Source organism: Solanum lycopersicum, chromosome 2 (assembly GCF_036512215.1).
Source record: "Solanum lycopersicum chromosome 2, SLM_r2.1".
Lineage (NCBI taxonomy): Eukaryota > Viridiplantae > Streptophyta > Magnoliopsida > Solanales > Solanaceae > Solanum > Solanum lycopersicum.
Window position 1 is genome coordinate 65,819,556 of NC_090801.1, and position 27,296 is coordinate 65,846,851.

Genomic DNA, 27,296 nt, shown 5'->3' on the forward strand with positions numbered 1-27,296 from the left:
GCATACTACAATGTTCCGATCGAGTGTATAATAAGTGAATGAGCTGTAGCCCACATTGGGGTTCAGCAAAACTCAATAGATTTTATTCAATTTCTGCTTTGTATACAGAATCAGCACTTCCATGTTACCAACAGCTGCTGTCTAAATCAATGTTTTGTTATAATATTATAGTCTCATTAAATAAATACTCTCTCCGTTTCAATTTATTTATCTGATTTTTGATTTGGACACAAATTTTTTTAAAATAAAGAAAATTTTTAAATTTTGTGTGTTTTTAAAGATATCGAATGTATATATCTTTTAAATGTCATATAAAAAACTGAAACTAAAAATTGTCATAAAAACGTTTTATTCAAATAAATTGAAAGAGATGGGCACTATTGAAATATGGGTACAGCAGAAGCACAAAATAGACCTTATAGCCCATGACATTTTGTTTTTCCTTAATGACCACAGTAGATCCATCCCGCATCTGCCCCATTTACTTATTTCATTTACGCACTTGTTGAAGATCCAATTGAGTAAATAAATGTGTGAGATTTCAATCTAGTTAAATTATGTTCTTTCAATTGAGTTAAATTTTTAGATAAAATAATTATTGTTTTCAATAACAATAATCTCTAAGGCTTTTAAAAGAGTAAATAAAATCTGGACAAATAATATGTATGGCCTTTCTCTCCTTTGACATAATGACATAATACATAAACATAATTCTTAACTTGGCGTCATTTGACAACGATGACCCTTAACTTAAGATGTGCACAAGTAAATATTTAAACTTGTATAATATTGAACAAATTGACACATTCGTCCTACATGAAAATTTTGTGTCCTACATGACGTCCTACGTGTATCATGCCATGTAGGATACATGTGTTTACTTGTTCAACTTTATACAAGTTTAAGTGGCTATTTGTACATATCCAAAATTAAAGTTAAGGATCATAATTACCAACTGACATTAAGTTAATGGTCATATTTATGTATTATAGCTAATATAATTTGTGTTGTGCCATGGAAGAATATCCCTATCTTTTCTCAAGGACACAATGTCCTAAAACAAAAGAACAAAACTGATCTGATTAGCCACAATTGCAGTGTCCATGTGCAATGCTAATATATAGTATGTGAGAATATATGTCCAATGTGCGTACTACCTATATAGTATAGACTAGACAATGGAATAGTCAATAGAGTTCGTGCTTTCTTAGCTTAATTTGATGAGTGACCATTTGCTTCCAGTGGCCAGTGAGGCATCCCATGTGCTGACTCACATTTTTTTGCTCAATTATAAGAGAAAAAAAATCAGATGGGATGGGTCATCATTCATGTCCAATATGGCTGTAAGGTTGTGAACTGACACATTTTCAATATGATATGATATCATTTGTATTATCGAATTAAAATTAATAAATTAAAGTTAAAATGTGTGACGCACATGTTTTAAATATTAGTAGTTATTTTCACGGTTTGAAGGTCACATAAAAATAAAATTAAATTTATCATTGTTTCAAAACTTTAAACTACTAGAAGTATTTACAACAAAATTATAGACTCAGAGCAATTATAATCTAATGTTAGATGATAAAGTCTCCAACTTATAAAAATCAAACACAAGGGAAATCACCAATTGTACAGGCACCAAATCAGTTGAATCATTATACTATTAAACAAATCACTACATAGTTTTGCAAATAACAAAGGTCTTTAAAGCAACAGTAGAAATTGACTCAATCTCATTCAAAATAAGAAAAGAAAGAAAAAAAAGTACATATTTATTAGTTTGTGGATCTCAACAATCATATGATAATTTTATTAATATTGTGGCCAAATTTTGATTCCCTAAACTGTAACGGTTGTCTTATTTAGTATTACTTTTAGATCATTTGCTAAGTATATAATTAACATTTGTGGATCAGGAAAAAAATAGTACAAGTAGTTATGTCGTATATAATTTATATATTGGCAAAGGGTAATATCTATCCCTCTACTCCGAGAAGGATTAGATTTGCCCTTTATCATACTTTTTTGATATATTTACTCCTAATATTTAACTTTAGACACATAGATACCCTTAAACTGTTAAGTATCATGTCTTTCACTTTTATTATGAAATAATATTAAGAGTTGTGTTTAAGATAATGAATTGATTTAATAATTAAATTAGGAAGAAATTTTTAATGGAATCCATGTAGATATGCCACAGATGCGCCATGTAGGATGATAAAAGTAAGAGACATGACACTTAACGGTTTAAGAACAAATATTTGCCAAAAATTGGATAATAGGGATAAGTATATCAAAAAAAAAAAAGTATGACGAATGACAAATCCAACCCTTTTCTAAAAATACATAAATAAATATACTCTTTTTTTACTTATATATTATATTCGGATATAACAACAGAAAATAAAAATAGATAATTATCATTTGTGGATCTCAACTACTATCAAGATTATGCCGTTGAAGTACACAAACCCAAAAGATAAAATATAATTTTGGCAGTCCGGCCAATTATTGATTCCTTACTGTATTTAACAGTTTATCATGTAATCATTTTAGTTTATTTTTGGTAGTGATTAACAACATCTTTTAGTTCTTTCACAATTCAAATTTGAATTGTAAATGATATGAGAGCATTATTGTCTAATTAAAGTCTTTCCTATTTTTTATTTAAACACATTAATAACAAATTAATTAGCGGAGAAACAGTCCTACTCAAATGATGTGGTGGCACCAAATTCAAAAATTGCTTTTCTTCTGTTGAAAGGTCAGTTCAAAATGAAGTCTCAACTTTCATAAGCAGGGGGAATTATTTTACCATCGTTTTAATTCAAAAGTTATCTCAAAAATTTTTATCTTAAGAAATTAAAATTTGAAAAATATGTTTAACTATACTCTTCAATATATATTAAAAAAATATGCACAATATTTAATTACGTCACGATTAACAATTGAAATTACCACACTTGGAAACTTAGTTTTTAATTTTTCTTTTCTCTACCGCATCTTATATCAAATGTATTCATGCTCTTTATCTGAACTGAAACGATAATTAAAATAAAACAGAATTAGTATGAGTGTCGGTAATTTTGACAAAGACATAGGGGTAATTTTGACAAAGACATAGGGGTAATTTCGCCAACGCGAAAATTGCGAATTTATGTCCTTGGACTCCCTCTGCTCCGCGGTCACATGTACATATCCCGTGCTGCCGGCCCAATTTTGGTGTGAAATAGCGCCGTCTCATTCTACTGTTCTCGCCGGTTACAAATATCTCTTTTCTACTCTCTCTGTCTATTACTCTTCACTCACTATACACATAAAATCCTCCATTGTTTAGTAGGTTAAAATCTGCTTGTCGTTGAAGAGGAGAGTTCAAAATCATTTCGATTTGCTGCTTTACCCGATCATTTCACCGCATTTTCCTGGTATGCTCAATCTTCGCTTACTCTGTTTATTTATTAGTTTATAGGTATGTTAAAGAGGTAGTATTGTACATTCGAATTACTAAAGCCCCTAAACATTGCATTTTTTGTAAATCGCTGATGGAGTAATCAAGTTGTATAGGTTTGTTGATTGTATTTGCTTTGAAGTTGCTAACTACGATCTGCGAAGGTTATTCTCTCTGAGATCTTGGCTATTCTACTTTAATACGTTTTGGATTGTTTTACTTTGTAGATAGTGCTTGTTGGAGTTGATTGTTCTGATCCTGTAATGTAGATGCGATTTTTTTGCCGTTACTATTATTAATACGAGGAATTTTTCCGTTAGTGATTATTTGTAAATAGTTTAATGGAGTTTGATGTGTCTAATCATTGTTATAATAGTGATTCGAAGTGCTTTGTTGCTAACTTGGATGGACAAAAATAAGCTAACTATTTCATTTGGGCTTAACTTAGGGTTTCGTTCTTTTTCTTAAAAGGTTTCTGCAGCATGATTTGAGTAAAAACTTGCGTGATTTGTACATTGGCAACATCTATTCTACTTAATTTACTGGCTGAAGGATTTTCACACCCAATGCTACCAATTGAAAACAAAGTAGTGTTGTCAAACCTTCAATCTTGAAGTTCATCAAATAAGAAATTGGATTGTTCATTCAGAAATATTAGATCACTATGTTACTTGTTCCTTTTTTTTCTTCTCAAAGGCATTAGATTATTGTGTGCGCTTTCCAGTTCTCCAGCCAATGCTACATCATTTACTTGATAATGTGAGTCCCCTAGTGGTGTCATGCCAGCTTAGGTACCTTGACTAATCCACTAGGTAACATTCTACACTGAAGCAAATCAGCTCTTTCCAGGTGTTATAACTGGTAGTTTGAACCTGGAATCTTCAGGTTGATACTTCTATGCCTAAACTATTCAGCTATCTTCAGGTGTTATAACTGGTAGTTTGAACCTGGAAGCCTTAATAGCTGTATTCTCTAGGATACTGTTCCGCTAAGAAAATTACAATTATCAGTGAAGCCTTGTGAGATTGATATTATCTTCCATCGATCATAAACAAAAACTTCAGTAGAAGAACTAAGTATTGATATGGAAAATTAGGTAAGGGACCTTGAAAGAAAAAAAAGTAAGTTACTGGAATGACCACAAATATGAAAAGGCATTACTGAGGTCCAAAAGTTAGTTCTAAAATCCCCGGAGTTCAAATATCTGTTTATTATGTTGTTTTCTCTTCTCCAGAGTTCACATATCAGTTTATTATATTGTTTTCTCCTCTTCTCTGGAGTTCACATATCTGTTTATTATGTTGCATTCTCCTCTTCTCCGGAGTTCACATATCTGTTTAGCTTTCTTCTCTTCTATTCGACCGGAAATGATTTCTTAAGTGCATTGCTGACGTGGCTCATAAAAACCCTTTACACTGCTGGTATTTCAGATCTAATCCATATATGATGTCTGAGGAAGCTGCTAGAGATCTCATTCCACTACCTGAAGCTGGGATGAACAATGAGATCCCCAGTAATGGGAGTGTTCCAGCAATAAGGGTTGAGAGCATTGATAAAAATTCAAAAGATAAGGAAAGAGAAAATCCTGCCTTACTGGTTGGACCTTGCCTTAATGGAGACGGTAAGGTGAATACTGGGGCAGAGGTGGGAAATTCTGAAGTGGAATACATAGAATCTGAGAATTTGAATGATGTAGAAGATGTTGACACAAGTCTCAAGGTAATGATTCCTGATATAGTTTGATGTTTCATTTTAGTATTTTGCATCTCGGTTTTGCTTCTTTATATTGGTTTACAAAAGTCTCTTTTCAATGTCTTTGCCTCTCCTTTTTCATTTGTAGACACTGTTGACTGGGCTTGACTCCAAGGACTGGGTTTTAGTCTGTGAGGCACTCAATGACGTTCGGCGTCTGTCCCTATTTCACAAAGAAGCAATGGTTGATATGTTGTAAGTCTTTGTCACCTAGGATATAACTTGAAAGATGTTTGATCATGATGTTCTAGCTGGTTAGACATATCTTTGTGTATGCTCCCCTTTTGTTCTGTCTGGTCTTACTTATGCTTATTACTTAAAATGAGCAGGAGAAATGTGATCTCCCTTGTTGTGAAATCTTTGAAAAATCCGAGAAGTGCTGTTTGTAAGACTGCTATTATGGCATCAGCTGACATTTTCAAAGCATACTGTGACACCATAGTTGACTTGATGGATCCACTGGTAACTTTTCTCTTTTGTGACTTGTGTGACTGCCTTGGCAATATATTTTCACCTAATTTTACCTTGTTCTTGTGCTTATTATGTGACTGTTTCCTTGCTTAGCTTGTACAACTTCTTCTGAAGTCTTCACAAGACAAGCGATTTGTTTGCGAGGCAGCTGAAAAAGCTCTAAAAGCAATGACAATGTGGGTTTCTCCATCGCTGTTGTTACCGAAGTTGCAACCAAATTTGAAACACAGAAATCCTAGAATTCGAGCAAAAGCTTCAAGCTGCTTTTCTCGAAGTGTACCACGTCTGGTGAGAGTTCAAAGTTCTAAAATCTCTTCCTTATGCACCCTGACTTGTGAATTTTAGTAATTACTATTTTCATTCTTACATTTTTTTCCTGCAATTGTTGTTAACGTAGTTTGTTTGTTATTTGCTGACTAATATCTTTTCCCTTGACTGTTTTATAGACAATATCTTGATACAAACTCCACCCTAGGAAACCCTTCTTGAGAGCGTTTTAAGAATTACTTCTTGAGAATGTTTACTAATTACTTTACTGGTTAAAGGAATGGATAGGTAATAATTTGTTTATCTGCTGACTCTGACTAAGATCTTTCCCTTGGCTATGTTTTATTGACAATGCCTTGATGCTGAACTCTACCCTAGTAGGACACCCTTCTTGAGAGCGTTTGAAGAATGAATTTTTCTGATTAAGGAAATGACTAGGTAACAATTTGTCAGTCATTTGAGTATATTAGGAACTTTTACATGGTTTCTCCAATAAGTTTTGTTCACAATGCTATAATTAACCGCTTTCAATACCCTTCTGGTGGTTATTTTATTATTCAGCAGTATAAATTTGTTCTTGTTGAATGAAACAAGAAAGATTACATATTAACGGCCCCTTAACATGGAAACATTTTCTGGCATTTGTGTCTTTTCATGTATGATCATATCACTGAAATGTGAAAGAGGAATAAACTTTGTCCTGTTCTTAGTTTTTGTTTTCTAGCTGGTTGCCCAATTCTCTTTTTACTACTAGATCTGGTCCTTACTAACAGAGTTGCATGTTTTACAGGGAGTAGAGGGAATTAAAGCATATGGAATTGAGAACTTGATCCGAATAGCTGCATCGCAGCTCAGTGACCAGCTTCCTGAGTCGAGGGAGGCCGCTCGTTCACTGTTGTTAGAACTGCAAAATATCTACGAAAAAGCATTCAATGTTATCCCCCCACCAGTAGTGAATGAAGACCCAGAAACAATTACCGTGAGTGAGGACCCAGAAACAATATCCTGGGAGCATTTCTGTCAATCAAAGCTCTCACCTTTGAGTGCTCAAGCAGTTCTTCGTGTAACCAATCTCACTAGGGAGGGTATTGTTTTAGGTTCATAGTATTTGTTCAAGCAATGAGCTATAATTCACCATTGTCCTCCATTTTTTGGTTTGGTTTCTTATACCTGTATATACCATGAAAGGTTTCAGGTGTTTGCGAGGCAGTTAGACCATATATAGAGCTATAGTTCTATAGTTTCTTGAAATATGGTTTAGATTACGTTTGCATTATACTTAAAGTCATTCATGAATGCTTGCTTTGCATTGCAGTATACATGTAATTGTGCTCGTTCATTTTTCCCATGGTATGTTAATGATTGAAAAGCAAATTCCATTATTGTGAAGCCAAGAGAAGTTTTTTATAATGGCATTGTTTGCCATGTTATGTTCGTTCGGGAGTTGCTGCTCTTTTCCCATGGTATATTAAGCCTTTTGTTTTGGAAGTTGCTGCATTTCATCTTCACGCTTACTTCTAATTACCGTCTTGTGCTCTCATATCCATCTTGTGCTGAATTATTCCCTATGATATATATGAAGATTTTCCTTGTCCACTTGCGTCTTTTTCTTTAATTTCATGATGTATAAAGCTGTACTTGTGATGTATCCACTATGTAAGGGGAAGTCCTGTCTGAACAAATGCGATAGGCTGGTAGCACTTCTGCTTGTCGACTCCTTGAGGCAAGAGGATCATACACCGTGTGGTGGCCAACAACTATGCTGAGATTTAAATTGCAAATGTTAGAATCCAGGGCTTTGCACAGTCCATCAGTCACGAGTGCAACCAGGCCAACACTATACCAATGCAAAAAGAATTATTTTTTCGCTGAGGCAATCTAATTTGGCCAAGTGCGTCATTCTCAATTTATCAAGAGAAATGGTTGGAAGATACAAGTTTGGACTTGGTCTTGTGTGTATCTTCATCAACACATGTTACGGGTCAACTTCCTATGCCGTCCGAAATTCTTTAGAGTGATAGGTCTAATAGATATATTTTATATAAAAGTTCATTTCAATCCATAAAAAAATAATCATTCAGTAATTGCAATGTGCAAGTAATCTCCTCATTCCTCAGATCATATGAGATTTTCCAAAGAATTCAACTTACAATGAAGAACCAAGAAGTGGGCACTGCCACACGGGTTATAATCCTGGCAATGGTGATATCAGTGCTATCGCTATTTGTTTTAGTCGGAGTTCTTGTCCTGATTCATATCTGTGTACTAGTGAGGGAGTTCAACAGAAGAAGCGACAACATTAACATGGCGGAGAGAGGGAGCACCAACATGTCCATGTCCAAGGAGGATATAGAAAAGCTTCCTTGCTTCATTTTTCAAGCCAAAGAGAAAGGAACTAGTACTCCAGTGGACTGTGCAATTTGTTTGGATAATTTCAAGGTGGGTGATAAGTGCAGAATGTTGCCTCAATGCAACCACAGTTTTCATGCCGAATGCATTGACTTGTGGCTCCTTAAGTCTCTCTATTGTCCAATTTGCAGAACTAGCACCGATATTCTGAGGGACTGTTCCATATCTGCAGGAGAAAGCAGTGGATGCAGTGGAAGTGGTCAAACGAGAAATTGATAGATCTAATTAGTTGATAGTGAGTAGATTCGTCTTTATTCTTGGTTTACCAAAGAGCTCATATCCACGCACCAGATGTTCAGTCCTGGATTTGGGGTGACTCTGGGATTGAATTGGACCTTAGCTAAGCATTTACTATCAGAATTGAACAGTTGCTTTAGTTTGTGTGCAGAGTGATGTTCTTTCTTTTGTATATATTCAGATACATTTAAACACTGGGTTACAAAATTATATTGTACTAACTTGTGAGCTATGTGGAAAAGAGTAGTACCAGTTAATGTTCATAATAAAGATTATCTTATTAATACTGTAACTTGATTATCAAAATATTTGGGACCTGTGAGTGCATGCACAAAACTTGAAAACTATTGAACATACATTATATGGATCGATACCTGTCTCTGGCCTCTAGTTGTTTTCTTTCTCGAATACAAATGAAAACTAACAAAGCAAAAATCAAAGTGACAACATAGTACAAGCTATAAACCTCCTTACATTTTCATCATAGGTGTAAGCCGGCGTTCGACAGGTGCTAGTTTGGTTTAAACCAAGAGTATTCTTTACTTTGTGACTAAACAGCTACACATCGAAAACCCACCTTGTTTACCCTTCACGTATAAAAATCAGAACTGTTTTACATCCAAGAAACCAATTACTTCTCTTCAACTTTCTTCTAAGGAGCATAACTTTTTCCCTTGGCTGACATAATTAAGCAGTTTGGAACTATGAAAATCATGTTATTTGAATAATCTTATCTTAAGTTGTTAGAGAAAGTCCACAATTAATTATTTTATGTCTCAACAACGCCATCTCAAGTAACCTGATTCTTTTTCATGGGTCGAACATGTGAAAATATCTAGTGCTATATTGAGTTGTGTGACTATCTTATCTAAAAATCTCACATACTTCAATACGTCCTCCTCTCTGTTTTTGAAAGACGGGCTGATGGAAGAACTTCTAATGGGAATTTACACAAGGGACAGGACTAAACATCTCAATGTCATTACTTCTATCTGCATTTTCAACTTAATCAACACATGCTGCCTCACATTTTCACAGCCTTCTACTGCTGAATGCAATCCTTCAACTAGGAAAATTTTCAGTACCATATAACGTGGGTGATGAAGATGGAAACTAGGGTAGTTTCTTGAATGATGAAGCCTGTGGTGGACCCTTTCGAGATTACCTCTATGCAATGGGAATCAGAGCAAATAAAACAGGACAAATGTACCTGAATTCGACTCAACAAACAAACTGCTTGACTAAGATGAATGATGAAGGAAATGGAATTGATGTTTCAGGTTGTGGTGTTGAGAAGCTAACAAAAACTGGTAGCAGCTGCTCAGATTTCACTGTTGATGACGTTAACATGAAGTTCGGAGACAAACTCAGAAAGTTGAGTTATAACTGTCAATTTCAGGATACTGCAGATAAAAGAGGTCATTTGTGCGAGTTCTGTGTAAATAGCTGGAAAGATATAAAGGAAGTGAGGTCGAAAAATGATAAATACGCAAAGGCAGAATCAGATATATGTAGGTTTGCAGTATTAGTATCACTAACAAGTACTAGAATTATAGATCAAGCATGGCTCAGAAAGCTTTACAATAGCATTTCAAATCAAAAGCAACCTGTGAACTTTGCATATACAGAAGAAAAAAGGCAAGAGCAAGACGAGCACTCGGAGCTGACAGAAAAACACAAGTTTAGACCAGGTAATCCAACTTTTAGAATTTTGTGCATCATTAGAAGATGGATTACTTCACGTTTAATGTGTAATTTGAACTTGAAACAGTTTCACCAGTCCTAATTGGAGGAATCCTAGCAGTCCTGATAACTGTATTTATCTCAGTGTGGACATTCATAAGAAAGAGGGCCAATGTAGATGCATCTGAGAAGAAATTTGGCAATGTTTTTGCCACTCAGTGTACCTTCTAACAGTTTACAAGAATTTTTACGCTATCAGGTCACTTGAAAGATTATTGCCACCTTTTTCATCTTTGTAACTCTCCATATACGAACTAAAAAGGTTCATAACTTATTTGGCAGCTATAGATCTGGCAATGCCAAAAGATTCTAGTTTGGAAGTCTCCATTGAGGAGGTCTACTCAGCTACAAACATTCTAAATGAATCACACTTCATTGGTGAGGGGACAGCAGGTTACACCTATATTAATTTTGTTCTCCATTTATAGGAACTGATTTTTACTGTTGAATTCACTAATAATAATATTCCTGTAGAAAAGGTGTATAGAGGAGTTCTCCCTAACAATCAGGAGGTTGCAATTAAGCACATAATCCATGAAGAATGTATAGAAACATTCCTCAGGGAAGTCAAAAGCCTAACTAATGTCAGACATCCAAACCTGGTAGCCTTGCTTGGCTACAGCAAGAATGCCAAAGAATATTTCCTCATCTATGAAATTTGTCCCTACGGCAATCTCTCTCAGTGGCTCTTTGGTATGTAACAGTTCTCTCTGCTTTAAATGTCAACTTCTCCAATTGTTTCAACCTGCACAAGTACTGCATAACTCTACTCAGCAAGGCTTAAATAGATGGAAAGAAATCCACCTAGCGCTTTTTTGTCTTTTAAAGGATTTGAATGCTAAGTCACACTATTGAGTGCTATTGAAAGAGCTATTTCATTTCCTTTTGTTTCCTTGTCCCTTCTCTCTATTATGTAATGGCGAATGGTGAGATTACCTTTGTTGAAACAGCAAACAACAGAGTATTATCCTGGACCCAAAGGCTTGAGATTGCCATTGATAGTGCTAAGGGACTCGTAAGTATAATCCACCGCGATATAAAGGTAGAAAATGGTTATGAATTCCCTTCAAATTTTTGAACTTTGGACTTCCCTGAATGGCTAAGTCACTTGCTTTATATTAATCCACAGCCTACAAACACACTCTTAGGCCAGGATTTTGAAGCTAAGCTTTCTGATTTCGGATTGTCCAAGGTGATAGACATTGATGAAATCCTACATGATCTCAGAAGTGAGGGGCACCTATGGTTATGTCGATCCTGAATATGAAACAAACCATCATGTAAATTTAGCAGGCGATGTCTATAGTTTCGGAGTAGTACTTCTGCAGATCCTCTCTGGAAGGAAAGTTATCAATATGAACATGGAAAAACCAACACGGCTGGACAAAATTGTAAACAAATAACCATTTCACAAATCATATAATTCATTACATGTAGAAGATTATACGGATGTTGATAAATACCTGTCATTTCAGGCAAATCGCTGTTGAGGGAAAGAAGGGCAGTGGAATTTGTTGATCCAAAACTTTATGGAGATTACTCAACAGATGTTTTCCAGCTCACACTGGAGCTAGCTATTTCTTGCATTGCACCAAAGCAACAAAGACCCTCCATTGAGAAAGTAGTTGACAAGCTGGAGGAGGCCTTAGCTATAACAAGAACGGAAAAAGCTTCAACACCTCACTCTACACCAGTGTGGTCTTCAACTTCTTTCCAAGAGCAATATAGAACACTAGTTGAAAATGTCACCTAATCTATCTCATCATAGACAGTTCATTGAACAAGATATATACCGTAGTAATATAGAATTATAACATTACATCTATATATAATTCATTACATTCCCACAAAACTCAAACACAAGATCCTATTTTGCATCAGAGCTACAGAAATCAAGAAAGGTCTCACACAAACAAGTTTGCATATTGTTATCAAATCATAAGAAGTTAGTAACAAACAATAACACACACACAATACAGCGTTTTGGTCTTATCTACACTGTATACAAGTGACCTCTAAAAGACAAGATTGCCGTGTTGCACGACATCTCAGGAGTACCAGAAAGCAGGGGGGAAAACTACAGCCATGCTGGATTCTTCAGAGGGGTAACAATAGCTTTGACTTGCAAGTAGTTACTTAGGCTGTAGACTCCCTTCTCTCTTCCATGTCCACTCATCTTATAACCACCAAACGGAATGGCAGCATCAAAGATGTTAAAGCAGTTAACCCACACTGTCCCTACTCTAAGGGCTCGAGATATTGTGTTGGCTGCATCTATATTCTGGGTAAAAACACCCGCTGCCAACCCATAATGTGACGAGTTTGCCCTTCGGATGACCTCTTCAACATCCCTGTTTGTTTCAAGGTCAGGTTCAGTGTTAATAAACAAAATACAAGCACAGATACAATACAAATGAAATGTAATCTCACTTGAATTTCAAGAGGGACTGCACTGGTCCAAATATCTCATCTCTGGCAATCAGCATGTTATCCTAAATAGTTGAAAAATAATTTTAAACAAAACAATTAAATGTCATCAGTACGATGCTCATCTTTTTCACCTTACGTATGGATATATTCTATGGACAATGGCAGTTATACCTGGACATTTGAGAAGACAGTAGGTTGGACATAGAAGCCCTTGGAACCCAATTTTTCCCCTCCAGACTCGAGAGTAGCCCCGCTTTCAGTACCAGATTTTATGTACTTCAGGATCTTCTCAAATTGCTCTGTATCAATCTATTGATAACACAAAACATTCATGTTACAACTACTTCAGAAATGTAAATGGAAGTCCGTAATTACTACTTCTCTTTGCTGGAAATTCATGATTTAAGTTTGTGTAAGATGCTGAAAAGGAAATAATAAAGGTACCATTGCCTGAAAAGTTGGCTACATCCAAATTGGTGAACATATATTATTCCTTCTTGTCCTTAAGTTGGCAAAGAATTTGTTTAACTATTCTCTTTTTATATATTATCCATGACAGAGGGGACAGCGATACACGAAAAAACAGTACCTGCGGACCTTGTTCAACTCCCTTCTTGAAAGGGTCTCCAACAATGCGTTTTAAAGCACGAGCTTTGGCTTTCTCCACAAATTCATCATATACTCTTTCATGTACGAATGTCCGAGATCCAGCACAGCAGCATTGTCCCTGCAGATACTTGAAATTTATTCCATTCTGGAGCAAGCATCAGAGGTTGCAATTTTCCAAGAGTGGAAATTTTTGCTACCTGGTTAAAGAAAACAGCAGAATGAGCCAACTCAACAGCTTTATCAACGTCTGCATCTTCACAAATGATGAAAGGAGATTTTCCTCCGAGCTCCAATGTCACAGGTTTTAGGTTGCTCTTTGCAGCTGCACCTACGACAGCTTTACCAGTTTCTGTGGACCCTGTAAAAGCAATCTGTAGACACCAAAAGGAGTGATGTAGAGACACATCGCAATTTAGACATCACAGAAAAATTAAAAAATCACCAAAAAAAAACATTTTACAGGGGGAAAAGATGCAAGTAATGTCGAGGACCAAGCTGTTTAAATCTATACGAAAACAAGTAGTAGAAGATGTCAGTGCTCCTTCAGTCTCCCTCATCTATTCCAGAGTATTCACTCAGAAAACTTTACACATCACAGCTGCATCAATAAAAGCAAGCATGAAATACAAAAGCTGAAAGGACATCAGGATGCATAACCTCTTTATGTTGTTTATTGACTTTTAATGGGGAAGCTGGAAGAAAAAGATATGATTTTCTTCATTTTCTACATGTGGATTATACTATCTAATGAGACACTATAATTAGGCTATTTACTTCTTTTAATCTTCTTTGGGATGGAAGAGGGGGTAGAATTAGCGACGGATAGCTTCATTGCTACCTAGAGATATGTTGAAACTGAAATACCGTGTTCTGACACTCCTTTATACAATCCAACATTTCAAATTTGATACTGAAACTGCCTTGGACTTTGTCGTGTAGGTTTATCAGAAGAAACATAAGCCATTTCTTCTGTAAATTCCTATTCAGGAACTAAAGCCAAAACTCAGAAAATACCTTATCGACATCCATATGACTGGCAAGATCTGCACCTGCACTACCGGATCCAGGAATGACATTTAAGACTCCAGGGGGAAGTCCAACCTGACAGTTGGAGTGAAGACAAATTACATTCTATCATCTTGTATAGATGGAGAAATCTTCGATTTGAGCTGCAATAATTGTGGAAAGTTTCCACTTCTATATTTGAAACTACTAAATTTGTAAACAACATACTAGAAATAACTAAATGACAAGTACAAATGAGTACTCATTAGAATTCTGTGAATTCACGACCGGTGCAGACTAAAAATGGTTATATACCTCATGGAATAACTTTGACACATACAGGGCAGAGAGTGGTGTTTGTTCTGCTGGTTTTAGTACGACAGTGTTACCACAAGCAAGTGCAGGGCCAACTTTCCAGGCGAACATTAATAACGGAAAATTCCAGGGTATTATCTGTCCTGCAACACCAATTGGCTCATGCAGGGTCTGAACATGGTGCAAACTGTCAGCAGGAGCTGTAAGACCATGAATTTTATCAGCCCAACCTGAATAAGAAATGTAAGCAGAAATACTTAGAAAAGCATTTAGGGTGATTCAGCAAACATTAGAACGTCAATTGATATACAATAAGTGGTTATTAAACTGTCAAAAGGAAACATAACGCCATTTTTCTTATTTTCTTAACCAGCATAGTATCTGAAAAGACGAATGAGCATTGGTATTTCTTCATTTGCAGCTTGTTCGTAAGGCTTTCCCTTATCCCAAGTCTCAAGTGCTGCAAGTTCATCACTGTGCCTCTCAAGCAAATCAGCAAACTGCAACATTATACATGACCTTTCCTGGAAATATTTGGTTAAGTAAGTACATTATTGTACATGCTTAAGTAAGACTGGGAGTTTAAACAAGCTGTAGTTGTCTGCAGAGGCGGATTGATTTCTCATATGGTCACTTTGCTAAATAGTTATTATCTCAAGAAGTCATTTTTCAACTTGATTCCAATTTTCTTCAACAAAGAAAGTGACTTATATTACTCAAATAATTACTATTAGTTGAACGACCAACTGAGAAATTAACTTCGGTAGAGGGACCATATAATACAGGAAATAAATATATATGTGAAAGTACTAAAATGAGAGAATATTAAAATCTAAACACGTATGTCCGATAGATCAATGTGTTCAGCGATAAGAACCTTAAAGGTTGAACATGTTAAGTTCAAATTCTAAATCCGCCTCTCACTGTTGGGACAAGGAAGAGGATATGGAAAGATAAGAAAGTTCGGTTACTGCACAAGTCATTTTAGGCCATGGTCCTTCATCAAATGCTTTACGGGCAGCAAAGACTGCACGGTTGACATCTTCAGTGTCGGCCTCCGCAACCGTAGTAATAGCTTCGCCTGTTCGAGGGTCAAATGTAGGAAATGTCTTCCCTGAAGACGTAGAATTCTCCATATTACACTTGAGATTTATAGAAGAAATAACATATAAATGAAAAGACTTTAGGTCAACCTGAGGCTGCATCAACAAACTGTCCATTAATGAGAAGCTGATTATATTTAACCTCAACAGGTGGAGTGATTGGCTCTTCATGCACCACGGCACTGCTACAAAACCTTCTGATACCCTTTCTCCAGTAGTTGGAGTACCTAACTGTAGATTGAAATTGCAGAACCTATAATTAGCTAGCTCCTTTCTCAAGAAAATCAGTTAAAATATCAAACAAATCAAGTGGGGTAATATCAAGACACAGTTAGCTTGTTCAATCATCAAGATACCAAAGAAAGAAAACACGGGTGAAAATAATTCTTCTGATTAGAAAAAGACTACTTTAATTATAATCTGTGAATGTATTTTTGGTTTACAAGTACTTGCAATATAGTTATTGGAGATAAAATAACCATCAACATTCTTTTATTGGTTAGAATGAATCCGACCGCAAACCCATCAAATTAAAATCCGAACCAAATTAAATAAACTCAACATTATGATTAAAAAACAAATACTGTTCCAGTTTCCTCAAAACCCAGCAAAGTACTATGTCACCTGAATTAAACTTCAACCTCAAAACAGACCATATTTATTTTTAATTACTCTTGGTGAGTTTGTCCACCCAATAGAAAAGAATCAATTTTTCCATCTTCCTCAAAAGTCACCAAGTTACTGTATTTGCGGCAATTTCGAGGCAAGTGTAATTGGAATTGCAGTACAAGAATGTAGTGGATTTGGGCTGATTCTTTCAGCAAGGGAAATTTGTCTCTGCTTTTGTGGTTGGGTTCGTGGCGATTCAGGCGGCAACTTCTGCTGTTGATGATGTGATATTTTATTTAACTGCTAAGTTGATTCTTTTTTATGTCTACTCAGGTGTTGAGATTTTCCTCTGGGACGCTATTCATTTTATTGAGTTTTATCTCTTCTTAGTTGGATTTGTGTTTGGTTAGAAGTGATGAAGTCCATAAAGGGACTGTTGAGTTAGATTCTAAAAAAATGCAAAATTAAGGGAACTGTAGAAGATGGGAAAAGGCAAAGTTATTTTCCCTTTTCTTGGAAGACATGGAAGAAGATGCGCCGCTGCCACGCCCAGAGGGGTTTGTATTTGCCTTCTTGGACCTGGGTAGAACTATAACGGGAAAGATGGTTTACTTGTTAGTTGGGTCGGATGTGGGTAAAGTTATTTCCCCTTCTCCTGGAAACCATTGAAGAAGACGCGCCGCCGCCACGCTACCATTATATGGGTTTGTTTTTGATTTCTTGGACTTGGGTAGAACAATAAGTTGTTAGTTAGATCCAATGCGGGCAAAGTTATTTCCATTTTCTTGGAAATCAACTCATGGAAAAAAGTTGCGCCGTCGCTGCCGCCGCCGCCGCCGTTAAAGGGTTAGTTTTGCTTTCTTTGGACTTGGGTGGGTTTTACATGTTAGTTGGTCGGATGCGGGTTATATTAGGGGCGGGTGGTTTTATCTTTTCATTTTTGGATAAAATGGGTTGATTCGGAGCTTTCCCTTAAAAGAACTATAACGGAGGACAAATTTAATGATTAAATGAAACCCTTTAACTCTGTGTTTAGCTTAGGTTCAAAATTTATTTCTAAATTTTGTTTAGACAATCAAGTAAACACTCTGCGTAACCTAAAATAATGAGGTCTACTTTATAGTACCATCTAAAGCCAAACTAGTCATTTCAAAAATAAGATAAATAGATTACTTTTAACTGATTAAATCATAGTTGATCAAAATTATTCACACTGTCATGTCATCAGTGAACAAGAGAAGCTACAATCATACTCTTTCCTTACCATTTTCATAGTTGCGGAATTTAAATAAAGAAGAACTTACAGAAATTTTCAAAGTTGCTTACAGAAATCTTAGAGGACCTTTATTTCATACAAAGCATAATGTTTACATAAAGAGAGAGCATTCAAAATTGTTCTGGTGAATAATTTTCGATGCCTAAGCTGAAAAATTAAAATGCCTTTTATAGGCAAAGCTGAGAGACAAAGAGATTTGAAAATCTAAAAGCTAATCTTCTGATTGACCCTTGATTCTCGTCCGTTGCTTTTGGTTAAAGCAAAAGTAAAGTGGTTGTCATCTTCTTCTTTTTGAAAAGCAAAGATGCCTGACTTAAAGTTGTTTGTCATCTTCTTTTTTTTGAATAGTGAAGATGCCTGACTTTGTCTGCCATGATGTGGGCCTTTGATAGCGAATTCCTTTCGTCGTGACTGAGTCAGCAAAAGATTCCGTCTTCTTTGAAGCTCCATTTGCTTCTTCCTTGGTAATTCTGATTCTATGAATCTCTACCTGGAAGACTAATTATTCTGGCTTTTAATAGCCTCAATTAGGACTCTTCAGTCAAAAGGATTTAGATAAGATCTGGCTAATGCTTTTGGATTAAGCACGTCGCCATTGTCATCACTTTGTGATGAGGCCTCATCAAGTAGCTGGTTAATAGCAGCTTCATCTGGATTTTCGTCAAGTTTTGAGAGAGCCTTTTCAAGTCTCTTTTTTAAGTCACTCTTTGAAGGTGACGCCTGAGATATTTCATTTCCCTTTGAAGGAGATGGATTGCCTTTTCTGGCGGGAGACCATCCTTTAATTCGAATTTCTTTGGACAAGAATTTGATCCTGTCAAAATCTGCAGGTCTATTGAGTTTTCAAATAATTTCCCAGATGTCATCTTGGATAAAACCCAACTACAGAGATTTCTCGGGAGTCTTAACTATGTAGCTGACTTTATTCCTAAAGTTAGACATATTTGCAAGCCCCTCTTTGACAGGTTAAAGAAGACTCCTTCACCTTGGGGTAACGATCATACTAAGGCAGTTGTTCTATTTAAAAATATGGTTAAGAACCTTCCTTGCTTAGGTATCTCTAACCCAGACTTTTTTATGATTGTTGAGACTGATGCTTCTGACATCGGATATGGTGGCATTCTTAAACAAAGAAAAGACCCCAAATCTACGGAGCAGCTGGTCCGTTACTATTCAGGAACCTGGAATTCTGCCCAAAAGAATTATAGCACGATCAAAAAGGAAGTCCTAGCTATTGTTCTTTGCATAACCAAGTTCCAAGATGATCTAGTTAACAAAGAATTTCTGCTTAGAGTGGACTGTAAATCTGCTAAAGAAATCCTTCAAAAGGATGTCAAAAATATTGTTTCCAAACAAATTTTTGCTAGATGGCAAGCTTTATTATCCAGCTTCGATTTTCAAATCGAATTCATTAAAGGTGAAAATAACTCTTTGCCTGATTATCTAACGAGAGAATTTTTGCAGGGTAAACATGAGACCACAAATCAGGCCAATGGCAGGCAAACAACCAGTTAGGACCAATCCTAATGAACCAGCCAGTACAGGTCCCTTTGCAAGGAGGCCTGAAATTAACCCAGCAAGACCTGATGTAAACAGGTACACAGCTTTGGCAAGTTTGCCACCCATTAATCCAACAGTACTCCCACAGAGTCGACCAACCGGAATGCTGGTATTAAAGAAACCTTTTGCAAAGGATCAAGAAGCCAGCACCTCTTCATCACCAAGCGGAGAACTTAGATTCTCTCAGAAACAGACAAGTGACTGCTACACAATAAAGCAGCCTCAAAATTTTGCAGAAGCAGTTACTCCAAGTAGCTCCTAGACGACTCCAAGAGAGAAAGAGAAATTTGAAATGATTTCTCTAAATATCATCCCAATCCTTGCACTCGACAAGGAATATGAAGGTTATGAGGTCAAACATCTCTTGAAGCCTATCTACACCAACAGGAATTACGTCGAGACAGACAATTCCTTAAAAACCAGAAGGTACTTTGAGTTTATTCTCATTGATACCGGATCACTAGAAATAGAACATGAATTGGCAGATAAATCTGACCCAGAAAGCATCGCCTATTCAAAATTGACGATAAAAAAGATCTTATCTCCGTATAACTGGCCTGTAGACCATCTGCAAACTCCGATCAATCTATCCAAGAGATCCAACCCTCAAACCTACAACTGGTTTGATTATAAAAACGCTTGGATAAATTTCATGTATGTCAGGCCAACCACCCACACGTGGTTTATCAAATATTGTCCAGAGGTATCAGCCTCAATCATACCAAGATGGTTCTATGAATGGTGGAGCCTTTTTGGTGGAAATAAGCAAGTGATGCCTCGTCAGTTTGTAGAAAATTATCCCCAATTCCAGGCTGAAGAAGGCATATCAACCCTCCCAGAGCACATCAAGCTCTGTAAGTACTTTATAAAAAGACGTTTATTTTATATTTTATCATGGACGTTTGTTATTGCAGATTTTGACAGGATCAAATTCTTGTCCAAAGAAATCCGAATTAAAGGATGGTCTCCCACCAGAAAAGGCAATCCATCTCCTTCAAAGGGAAAGGAAATATCTCAGGCGTCACCTTCAAAGAGTGACTTAAAAAAGAGACTTGAAAAGGCTCTCTCAAAACTTGACGAAAATCCAGATGAAGCTGCTATTAACCAGCTACTTGATGAGGCCTCATCACAAAGTGATGACAATGGCGACATGCTTAATCCAAAAGCATTAGCCAGATCTTATCTAAATCCTTTTGACTGAAGAGTCCTAATTGAGGCTATTAAAAGCCAGAATAATTAGTCTTCCAGGTAGAGATTCATAGAATCAGAATTACCAAGGAAGAAGCAAATGGAGCTTAAAAGAAGACGGAATCTTTTGCTGACTCAGTCACGACGAAAGGAATTCGCTATCAAAGGCCCACATCATGGCAGACAAAGTCAGGCATCTTCACTATTCAAAAAAAAGAAGATGACAAACAACTTTAAGTCAGGCATCTTTGCTTTTCAAAAAGAAGAAGATGACAACCACTTTACTTTTGCTTTAACCAAAAGCAACGGACGAGAATCAAGGGCCAATCAGAAGATTAGCTTTTAGATTTTCAAATCTCTTTGTCTCTCAGCTTTGCCTATAAAAGGCATTTTAGTTTTTCAGCTTAGGCATAGAAAATTATTCACCAAAACAATTTTTTGAGTGTCATCAGTGAACAAGAGAAGCTACAATCATATTCTTTCCTTACCTTCCCTTTTTATATTGTTATTCTAAATAGTTTATCAATAACTTCATAAAATTAATACATAAATTATATAAAAAAAATTCTATTATACTCATGATAGTTAATTACTTCGAAAATAGATATTTGATCAACTTAAGAAAATTAGTAATTAATTTTCATATTATAATTTTGAAAAGGAATCTCTAACAAACAAATTAAAAATAAAAGATGATTTACCTATCATTTTTTTGAAAAATTAACTTTAATGAAAGTGAAATCCAAACAGGTGAGAGATATAAAAAAAAAAAAAGGAAAAGAGAGAGTACTAAATTAAGATGCAGTCCATTCTTTTGCACATAAACAGTAGTAAAGACGTAGTATAAATACTTGAAGTGCGAAGCTGAGAAATGATCCGTCGTGTATGAGTATTCATTGCTGGAGACGAGAAAATTAAATAGAGATGGAGAAGAAGAGATAAGAATCGGAGCAACGTCAAGAATTCAGATACAGAGTAATTTTTGGACAGAGACAGATTTGCTGCTGCTAAAAATGCAGAGGTAGTCTAACTACTTGCACGTCATCAATTAGCTGATTCATTAGATATAAGCTTATCCCTTTTCTTCTCTGTGTTCCATTCCACTATTCCTTTCCTGAACCCTATGAAAAAAATATTGCCTTCTTTTTTTTCTGTCCAATCAAAAACAATCTAATATGTACAGGTAAAACTTACCCACAATATGTTTGGCGTAAACATCCGGTACGGGTAAGTTTTTTCCAATATTACCTTTGGAACTAGATAACTTTTAGGCACAATCAACTAGAAAAGAAGGTTGTATTTCACATGATTGAAAAGGGAATAATGTTGTAATCAAAAAGGCCTATAGTTCCTGAAATTTACAAAAAAGTTTTAAAAAAAAGGGTACTAGCTTTGTCATTACTCACCAGTCACCAGTACCTTTCAGTAATGCAAGGTGTTCTAACTAATTACATATGATGTGGCCTTCATTCTGCAGAAAAATCAGGCTCATCTGGCTTAAACAGCTTGGGCATTTTTAAGCTAGAAGAAGAATCAGCCATCTTCTGTTCTATTCCTCTTCTCGTATTAGTAGCAAATCGTTTGGCCAAAATTGTAGCTCCAAGTTGTTGGGAACCACGAGAACCACTGGCTACTAACGGTTGCTCAGGACCAGCGTCATCAAAACTTTGCTCATTGTAGTTACCCTCATCATTAGGATCTTGATTATAATAATAGCTCTCTTGTAGAGCCAACTCGTATTCCATCTTTTTCTTCTTATACCTTCTCCATGCAGCCTGTATAAAACAAGCACCCCATGTTCTCCACTGATGAGAATAGTACCTAAATGCATGCTGTAGCTTCATGCTGTGAAGACGTTTAAATTGAACTGCAAAAAATTTCAGGTCTTCAGCTCGAAGTGCAAATGCTTCAACTTCAGTAAGTGTTCTCACTGTTCGAGTTGAAGCTGGCAACTGCGTTGAGTTAGGCAGTAAGGCCCAAGTCAGCAATTCTTCACCACAAAAATCATTAGGTCCAAGGGTGATTGAATTGAAGAATCCAGATCTTCCCCCATTTGTCGTGGAGCTCTCTAGTTGTCCCCTGATGATAAAGAGCATCTCACTCACTGGATCATCTTCTAGAACAACATATGTGCCCATTATGCTCAGGGTCGACACTAGGCGTTCACATATTGCATCAAGCAACTGGTCATCCATTTGCTCAAAAAATGGAACCTGCGCAGTCAGGAGATTTTGGGGTCTCTAAAGCTTAGCAAACAAAAGTGGATGGGTTTAGGCATTTACAGAGTAAAAATACAACTCCAAACATGTGGCTGATGCAAATACAAAACGTAAGGTACATCACAAGACAAGTCAAAGCTTAAATTGATGACTGAAGAGATGGAACTATTTTATTTATTCATTCACTAATACTTATTAGTACTTATTTCTTTTGCTCAAATCTTTAACTACTGGCAAATATTTCTGCCTGCAGCTCTTTTCCTTAATGTTTGCCTCCTGAAAGTATTTCAATTCCAAGAGAAGTGAAATACTGCAAACACCACATATTACATCATCTGGCTATGCCATATATATATATATATCTAAAGATCACAATGAAAAGGGCAACCTTGACAGAAAATAAATCTATCATCAAACATCAACAAGTGCTGATGCAAATGTCATAATCTATAAACAATGATTGTTTCTCGCTTCCGGGTCTTAACAACGTAAATTAAAACATGAAATGTGCAAATATTTTGTTAAAATACGCAAATGTCGGTATGAGTATGACCATTTATATCAGCTATACCAATTTAGGAACTAAGGATTTCCTGGGAACCAGTGGTCAGAGTTTCTGCTTAAGACACTGACAACCTATCAAGTCTCGAGAAGTACATCAATATGCCATGATAGTCTAATATATAATACACGAGCCAAGCAAAATAATGATATATTTAGTGCCAGAAAGACATACTCGTCGAACAAGATTAAGGCATAGGTGTCTTTGGATTTGACGACGAAGGTCCAAAGGCAAAGATTGCAAGATCTCTTCTTCATTAACTCCTCTTGTTGCAAGCCATTTACATTGATCAAAACGGCGAACACGTTCTTGCAAGTCTTCAGGCAACTGTCGATGTCTCATCCATTCTTCAATATCTCTTTTTCTAATTCTCCATTCCTCAATTTTTACAGTCATAGATTGCAGATAAGTCTGGAAAGGGCAGAAATTCAGAAGTATATCAAGGACAAAGAAGCATGTCCTAAACTAGATGAAACAAATCTAAAATGGTAGCTCAAACTCTTAAAAACCCTTACAAATCACCGACTAACCCCTAAGCGTAATCTGAAAGCAGTATCCAACTCAACCCAGAAGTAATGTTGAATAATATTATACTATTAATCCCAATGGACCTAAGCTGCTTATAATTTGAGATTATAGGGAACATATCTAGAGTAATGGCACATAGCAGGACTGCTAACTTGAAAAATGAAATTAAAGCTCTTAGAGATTTCTGATTACTCTTCAAAGAATTAATCCAACTCCGTACAATATTTAGCTGGTAATTAGCACATTATGTAAATCAACTATCACAAATTAACAAAGTTATCATGTTTAACATTGCTCTAGAGGTGAATAATTATAACAACTTGAAGGTGTCTGACATAACATGTATAGATTAATCATTCATGTATATAAACCATGGTGAAATTACTTCAGATAACTGCACTAGGTGATACTAGTGATCTATACAGACAAATCTTATCCTCAAAATCTTACCTGCATGTTTCCAATTAACTGTGCAAAGAGAACTAAACCGATGATACTTATGAAAATGCTGAATAAGGTTTCACCAATATATGTGCTAGTATTCAAATTCTGCCCATATGAACTGCAAGACAACATTCGTAAAGATAAACATAAGATTTCTACCTGGAAAAAGAACCGAGTAATTTGATGGTATCCTAAGCAACAAAGGAGACAAGAAATTCATTTTAAACAATTTATGTGATCCAAAATCACACTAGTCTTGATTGTGACATTTATGTGGTAGCCATACATGATCCAAGACAGTTTACAGAGGATCAGTATACTTTATCATTTACAATGATTAACAGCGGTGAAAATGCTTGCCAAAAATTCAGTAGCTGAGATAGACAAGGGTGAACATTTATGAATTCCTAGTCCAGTCTTAGCTGCCTGATGAATTAACCAAACATAAGAGACAGGGTACCAAACAGACAGAGTGACTTGCATATTCGGATGCAGATCTAAACGCAAAGAGTCCTTTAAAAGCCAGACTATATTACATAAATTCTATCAGAATGTATTAGGTGGAAGCAAAAGCAGCAAAAGTGAAATAATATTTTTCCCAATTTTCATTTCAAGAAGATGACTCCATTCATTTCAGATGCTCCCATATTACCCCTTAATTAGTCCCTTTTTTTTATAGGAATGATTTGACATTAAGACCAAAAGATCTAAGGGTTTCTTTTGGTAAGACATTTATATTTAGCGTATGTGTAAATAGTATTTCTTTCTCAAATACTGTCATATAAATAACAAAAAATGAAGGAGTATGTCAGAAGAGGAATGTCCCTAGGAATTACTTTGAGACGCCAACTTTCAATTATAATCACCAACACCATTGAATATGCAAAACTGAGAATGAATGAAGAAGAGTAAATTTGCAGTTGAAGAAATCAAACCTTAAATTTCTTAGACCCCACCAAAGACAGTATAAATATTTTGCCAAGAACGATGATGAAGCCACTTCATTAGTAAAGGCATCAGCGAAAATTCCAAACTTAAAACCAGAATCTTCATCATTTACAGCATCACATTTCTCAAGCACTCGTGTGCTGTTTCGCCAGTAATCGCGTATATAACTATCCTCATCAACATTGTTACAGTCCAAAAATTCAAGAATGCAGGGTGGAACTGCATCACGCTCCTTATTACATTCAATTGCCCAGCAAGAGAATTGTCTTCCTATAGATGCCACGTACCAGGAAGCTCCTGCCACCTGCACACAGAAGAAAAGGCGGCAACAATTCTCAAACCAGGTCTCAAATAAATTATTACGAAATAAAAGGAAATGGGAAATGAGCGTTTACATGACTTGCTAACATGAACAGAAGGAGATTATAAGCTGCTCCTGCCCAGGCTGTTTTAGCAATAAAACCTGTAGTTTTGATAATCTGCTGATTTAATGGGAAAATAACGAATAACCTTGGCACATATTGTATGAGAACGATAAGTGCAAGTGTACTTTTGGAATGACCCGAACCATTTCTTTTGGCTGCTGGGATTACATAGCGAATAACAATCTGCAATGGCACTATTAATTAAAAATAACAATAATAAAAGTAGAGTATTAAACTAAATGGATATGTACTGACTTGAGGCAGGGGAAGAGCAGCTGTAAAATCAACGATGAAATCAGTTTTGAGATATCGTATAGCAATTTCACGGGGATCCATAACAAGCTCACCCCGGCCGAAAACCCTAGAGCTAGGAGCAACAAAAGCTGTGCGGAACTTCATGGCAATGTGAAGGAAGTAAAAGATGTCGGTGAGAGAACGATAGATGGTAATTTCACGGGCGGCTTCGTCATCAGTGGACATACAAGCTCTATCGCTGACGAAAGGTACGTAGAAGTAGAGTGGATCGATGAAAAGAGAGATGAGACAGGTAAGGAGGAAGACATAGTTCCAGCGATTGACGATATCGCTGTTTGGATCGAGAATTTGGCGCCACCATGGCACATCGTTCGAAAATGATTTGTTCTTCAAAGATTGCTGTAAATGACGGAGGTGAGACGCCGGCTTTGCAAATATTCTAGTCATCTTCCATGGCGGAGTCCGATATCAAAATCGGATTCCGGAAGATTGTCTCTCTTCTGGAAAACACAACAGATTCCAATAATTTTTTTGTATTATGAATGAAACAGTGAGTGAAAATTAGCGCTAGAAAAGAAGGAAGAATGAATTAAGAGTGTTCCATTGAAGCTCCTTTTTTCATCAAAGCTTCCTTTACTGCCATTGAAAATTGTGTGAGGAAAACCTGTGACTTCGGAAGGTTGTAGGATTTGGTTAACAACACATGTCAAAGTTTCAAATACAGTATTAATTAAAATACTTAACATCCTAATCATCATTAGAATTGATTTATTTTCTTCAATAAGCATTATTTCATCATACTGGAAAAAAAAAAGCGGGAAATTAGGTACAATGAAATGGGCTTACTAGTGCGACCACGAAATGGGCCAGGCCCCATTTGGATTCCTTTTCTTTTCTTTGGGTCTTTCTTTTGTGACATAACCTCACATACTTTACTATCATATATACGTATTACACGTAATCTCTTAAATATAATCTCTTTAATTAACGGGATACTAAAAATTCAAAAATTATTATATCTCACCTCACATCAGCGATTCCTTCCCCAATCTCATTAACCTCCACAACCCATGTAATCCACTTCTTCCTCAAACATTGTCCTAAGTTAACAACCAATTTCTCAATATTAGCAATACATAAAAAGAGGTAAGATTTTCTTTAGGTTTTCGATTTTCTAATGCATCTCAAATTTATACATTTTCATGTATCTAGGTTGGAGTTTCTCTTTTTCTAAAGTTCGATACTAGTTATTTCATTGCTTGAAGTTGTGCTATATCCATAGAGCAATGTCTCAAAATTTCAAAAATACTAAATAAATGTGTGTAATATTAATTTAATTAATCAAGTATAAATTTTATACGTTATATTAAAAATATGTATCTCGCATTATGTGCATCTAATATGTAATATACGAGAAGAAAAAGCATATGCATCTAATTATGTGTATCTAAATTTCATAGGTTACATCAAAAAAAAAACATGAATCT

The 27,296-nt window shown here is 35.9% G+C and overlaps 6 protein-coding genes and 1 long non-coding RNA gene across 9 annotated transcripts; 5 read left to right on the top strand and 2 right to left on the bottom strand.

The window, feature by feature from the left end:
* Nucleotides 1-3,189: 3,189 nt before the first annotated feature.
* LOC101248933 (HEAT repeat-conatining protein) lies at nt 3,190-7,333 on the top strand. 2 transcript variants are annotated; one of them, XM_069293113.1, is made up of 6 exons: nt 3,190-3,618; nt 4,885-5,173; nt 5,295-5,401; nt 5,536-5,668; nt 5,771-5,965; nt 6,735-7,333. In XM_069293113.1, exons 2-6 carry the CDS (start codon nt 4,898-4,900, stop codon nt 7,047-7,049), a joined length of 1,026 nt encoding a protein of 341 aa, XP_069149214.1. In that variant the 5' UTR covers nt 3,190-3,618; nt 4,885-4,897; the 3' UTR covers nt 7,050-7,333. The 2 variants fall into 2 exon arrangements, with proteins under 2 accessions (XP_069149214.1, NP_001353649.1); NM_001366720.1 differs by having other exon boundaries at nt 3,207-3,431; nt 6,735-7,326.
* Nucleotides 7,334-9,764: 2,431 nt separating this feature from the next.
* On the top strand, nt 9,765-11,034 carry LOC104645716 (phytosulfokine receptor 1-like). The gene is made up of 4 exons (XM_026029123.1): nt 9,765-10,281; nt 10,362-10,493; nt 10,616-10,726; nt 10,808-11,034. Exons 1-4 carry the CDS (start codon nt 9,765-9,767, stop codon nt 11,032-11,034), a joined length of 987 nt encoding a protein of 328 aa, XP_025884908.1.
* Nucleotides 11,035-11,249: 215 nt separating this feature from the next.
* LOC138342193 (probable LRR receptor-like serine/threonine-protein kinase At4g29180) lies at nt 11,250-12,086 on the top strand. The gene is made up of 3 exons (XM_069294410.1): nt 11,250-11,348; nt 11,463-11,562; nt 11,809-12,086. The coding sequence occupies exons 1-3, from the start codon at nt 11,250-11,252 to the stop codon at nt 12,084-12,086; spliced, it is 477 nt and encodes a 158-aa protein (XP_069150511.1).
* Nucleotides 12,087-12,109: 23 nt separating this feature from the next.
* On the bottom strand, nt 12,110-21,662 carry LOC101250474 (aldehyde dehydrogenase family 2 member B7b). Its single transcript, XM_010317981.4, has 11 exons — nt 21,280-21,662; nt 15,886-16,026; nt 15,664-15,806; nt 15,063-15,216; nt 14,693-14,922; nt 14,387-14,473; nt 13,570-13,743; nt 13,353-13,490; nt 12,935-13,072; nt 12,764-12,825; nt 12,110-12,684 (listed from the first exon to the last, which is right to left on the bottom strand). The coding sequence occupies exons 1-11, from the start codon at nt 21,323-21,325 to the stop codon at nt 12,411-12,413; spliced, it is 1,587 nt and encodes a 528-aa protein (XP_010316283.1). The 5' UTR covers nt 21,326-21,662; the 3' UTR covers nt 12,110-12,410.
* LOC104645717 (uncharacterized) lies at nt 16,401-21,208 on the top strand. 2 transcript variants are annotated; one of them, XM_069294558.1, is made up of 2 exons: nt 16,401-17,250; nt 19,145-21,208. In XM_069294558.1, the coding sequence occupies exon 2, from the start codon at nt 19,533-19,535 to the stop codon at nt 20,439-20,441; it is 909 nt and encodes a 302-aa protein (XP_069150659.1). In that variant the 5' UTR covers nt 16,401-17,250; nt 19,145-19,532; the 3' UTR covers nt 20,442-21,208. Both variants share the same exon structure in this region, with proteins under 2 accessions (XP_069150659.1, XP_025885351.1).
* LOC138342247 (uncharacterized) lies at nt 21,315-22,867 on the top strand. The gene is made up of 3 exons (XR_011215080.1): nt 21,315-21,449; nt 21,612-21,655; nt 21,906-22,867. It is a non-coding gene; the product is annotated as an uncharacterized lncRNA (long non-coding RNA).
* On the bottom strand, nt 21,711-26,562 carry LOC101248443 (cyclic nucleotide-gated ion channel 18). The gene is made up of 6 exons (XM_004232240.5): nt 25,810-26,562; nt 25,525-25,737; nt 25,117-25,433; nt 24,188-24,299; nt 23,384-23,620; nt 21,711-22,641 (listed from the first exon to the last, which is right to left on the bottom strand). Exons 1-6 carry the CDS (start codon nt 26,254-26,256, stop codon nt 21,895-21,897), a joined length of 2,073 nt encoding a protein of 690 aa, XP_004232288.1. The 5' UTR covers nt 26,257-26,562; the 3' UTR covers nt 21,711-21,894.
* Between the last annotated feature and the right edge of the window lie 734 nt (nt 26,563-27,296).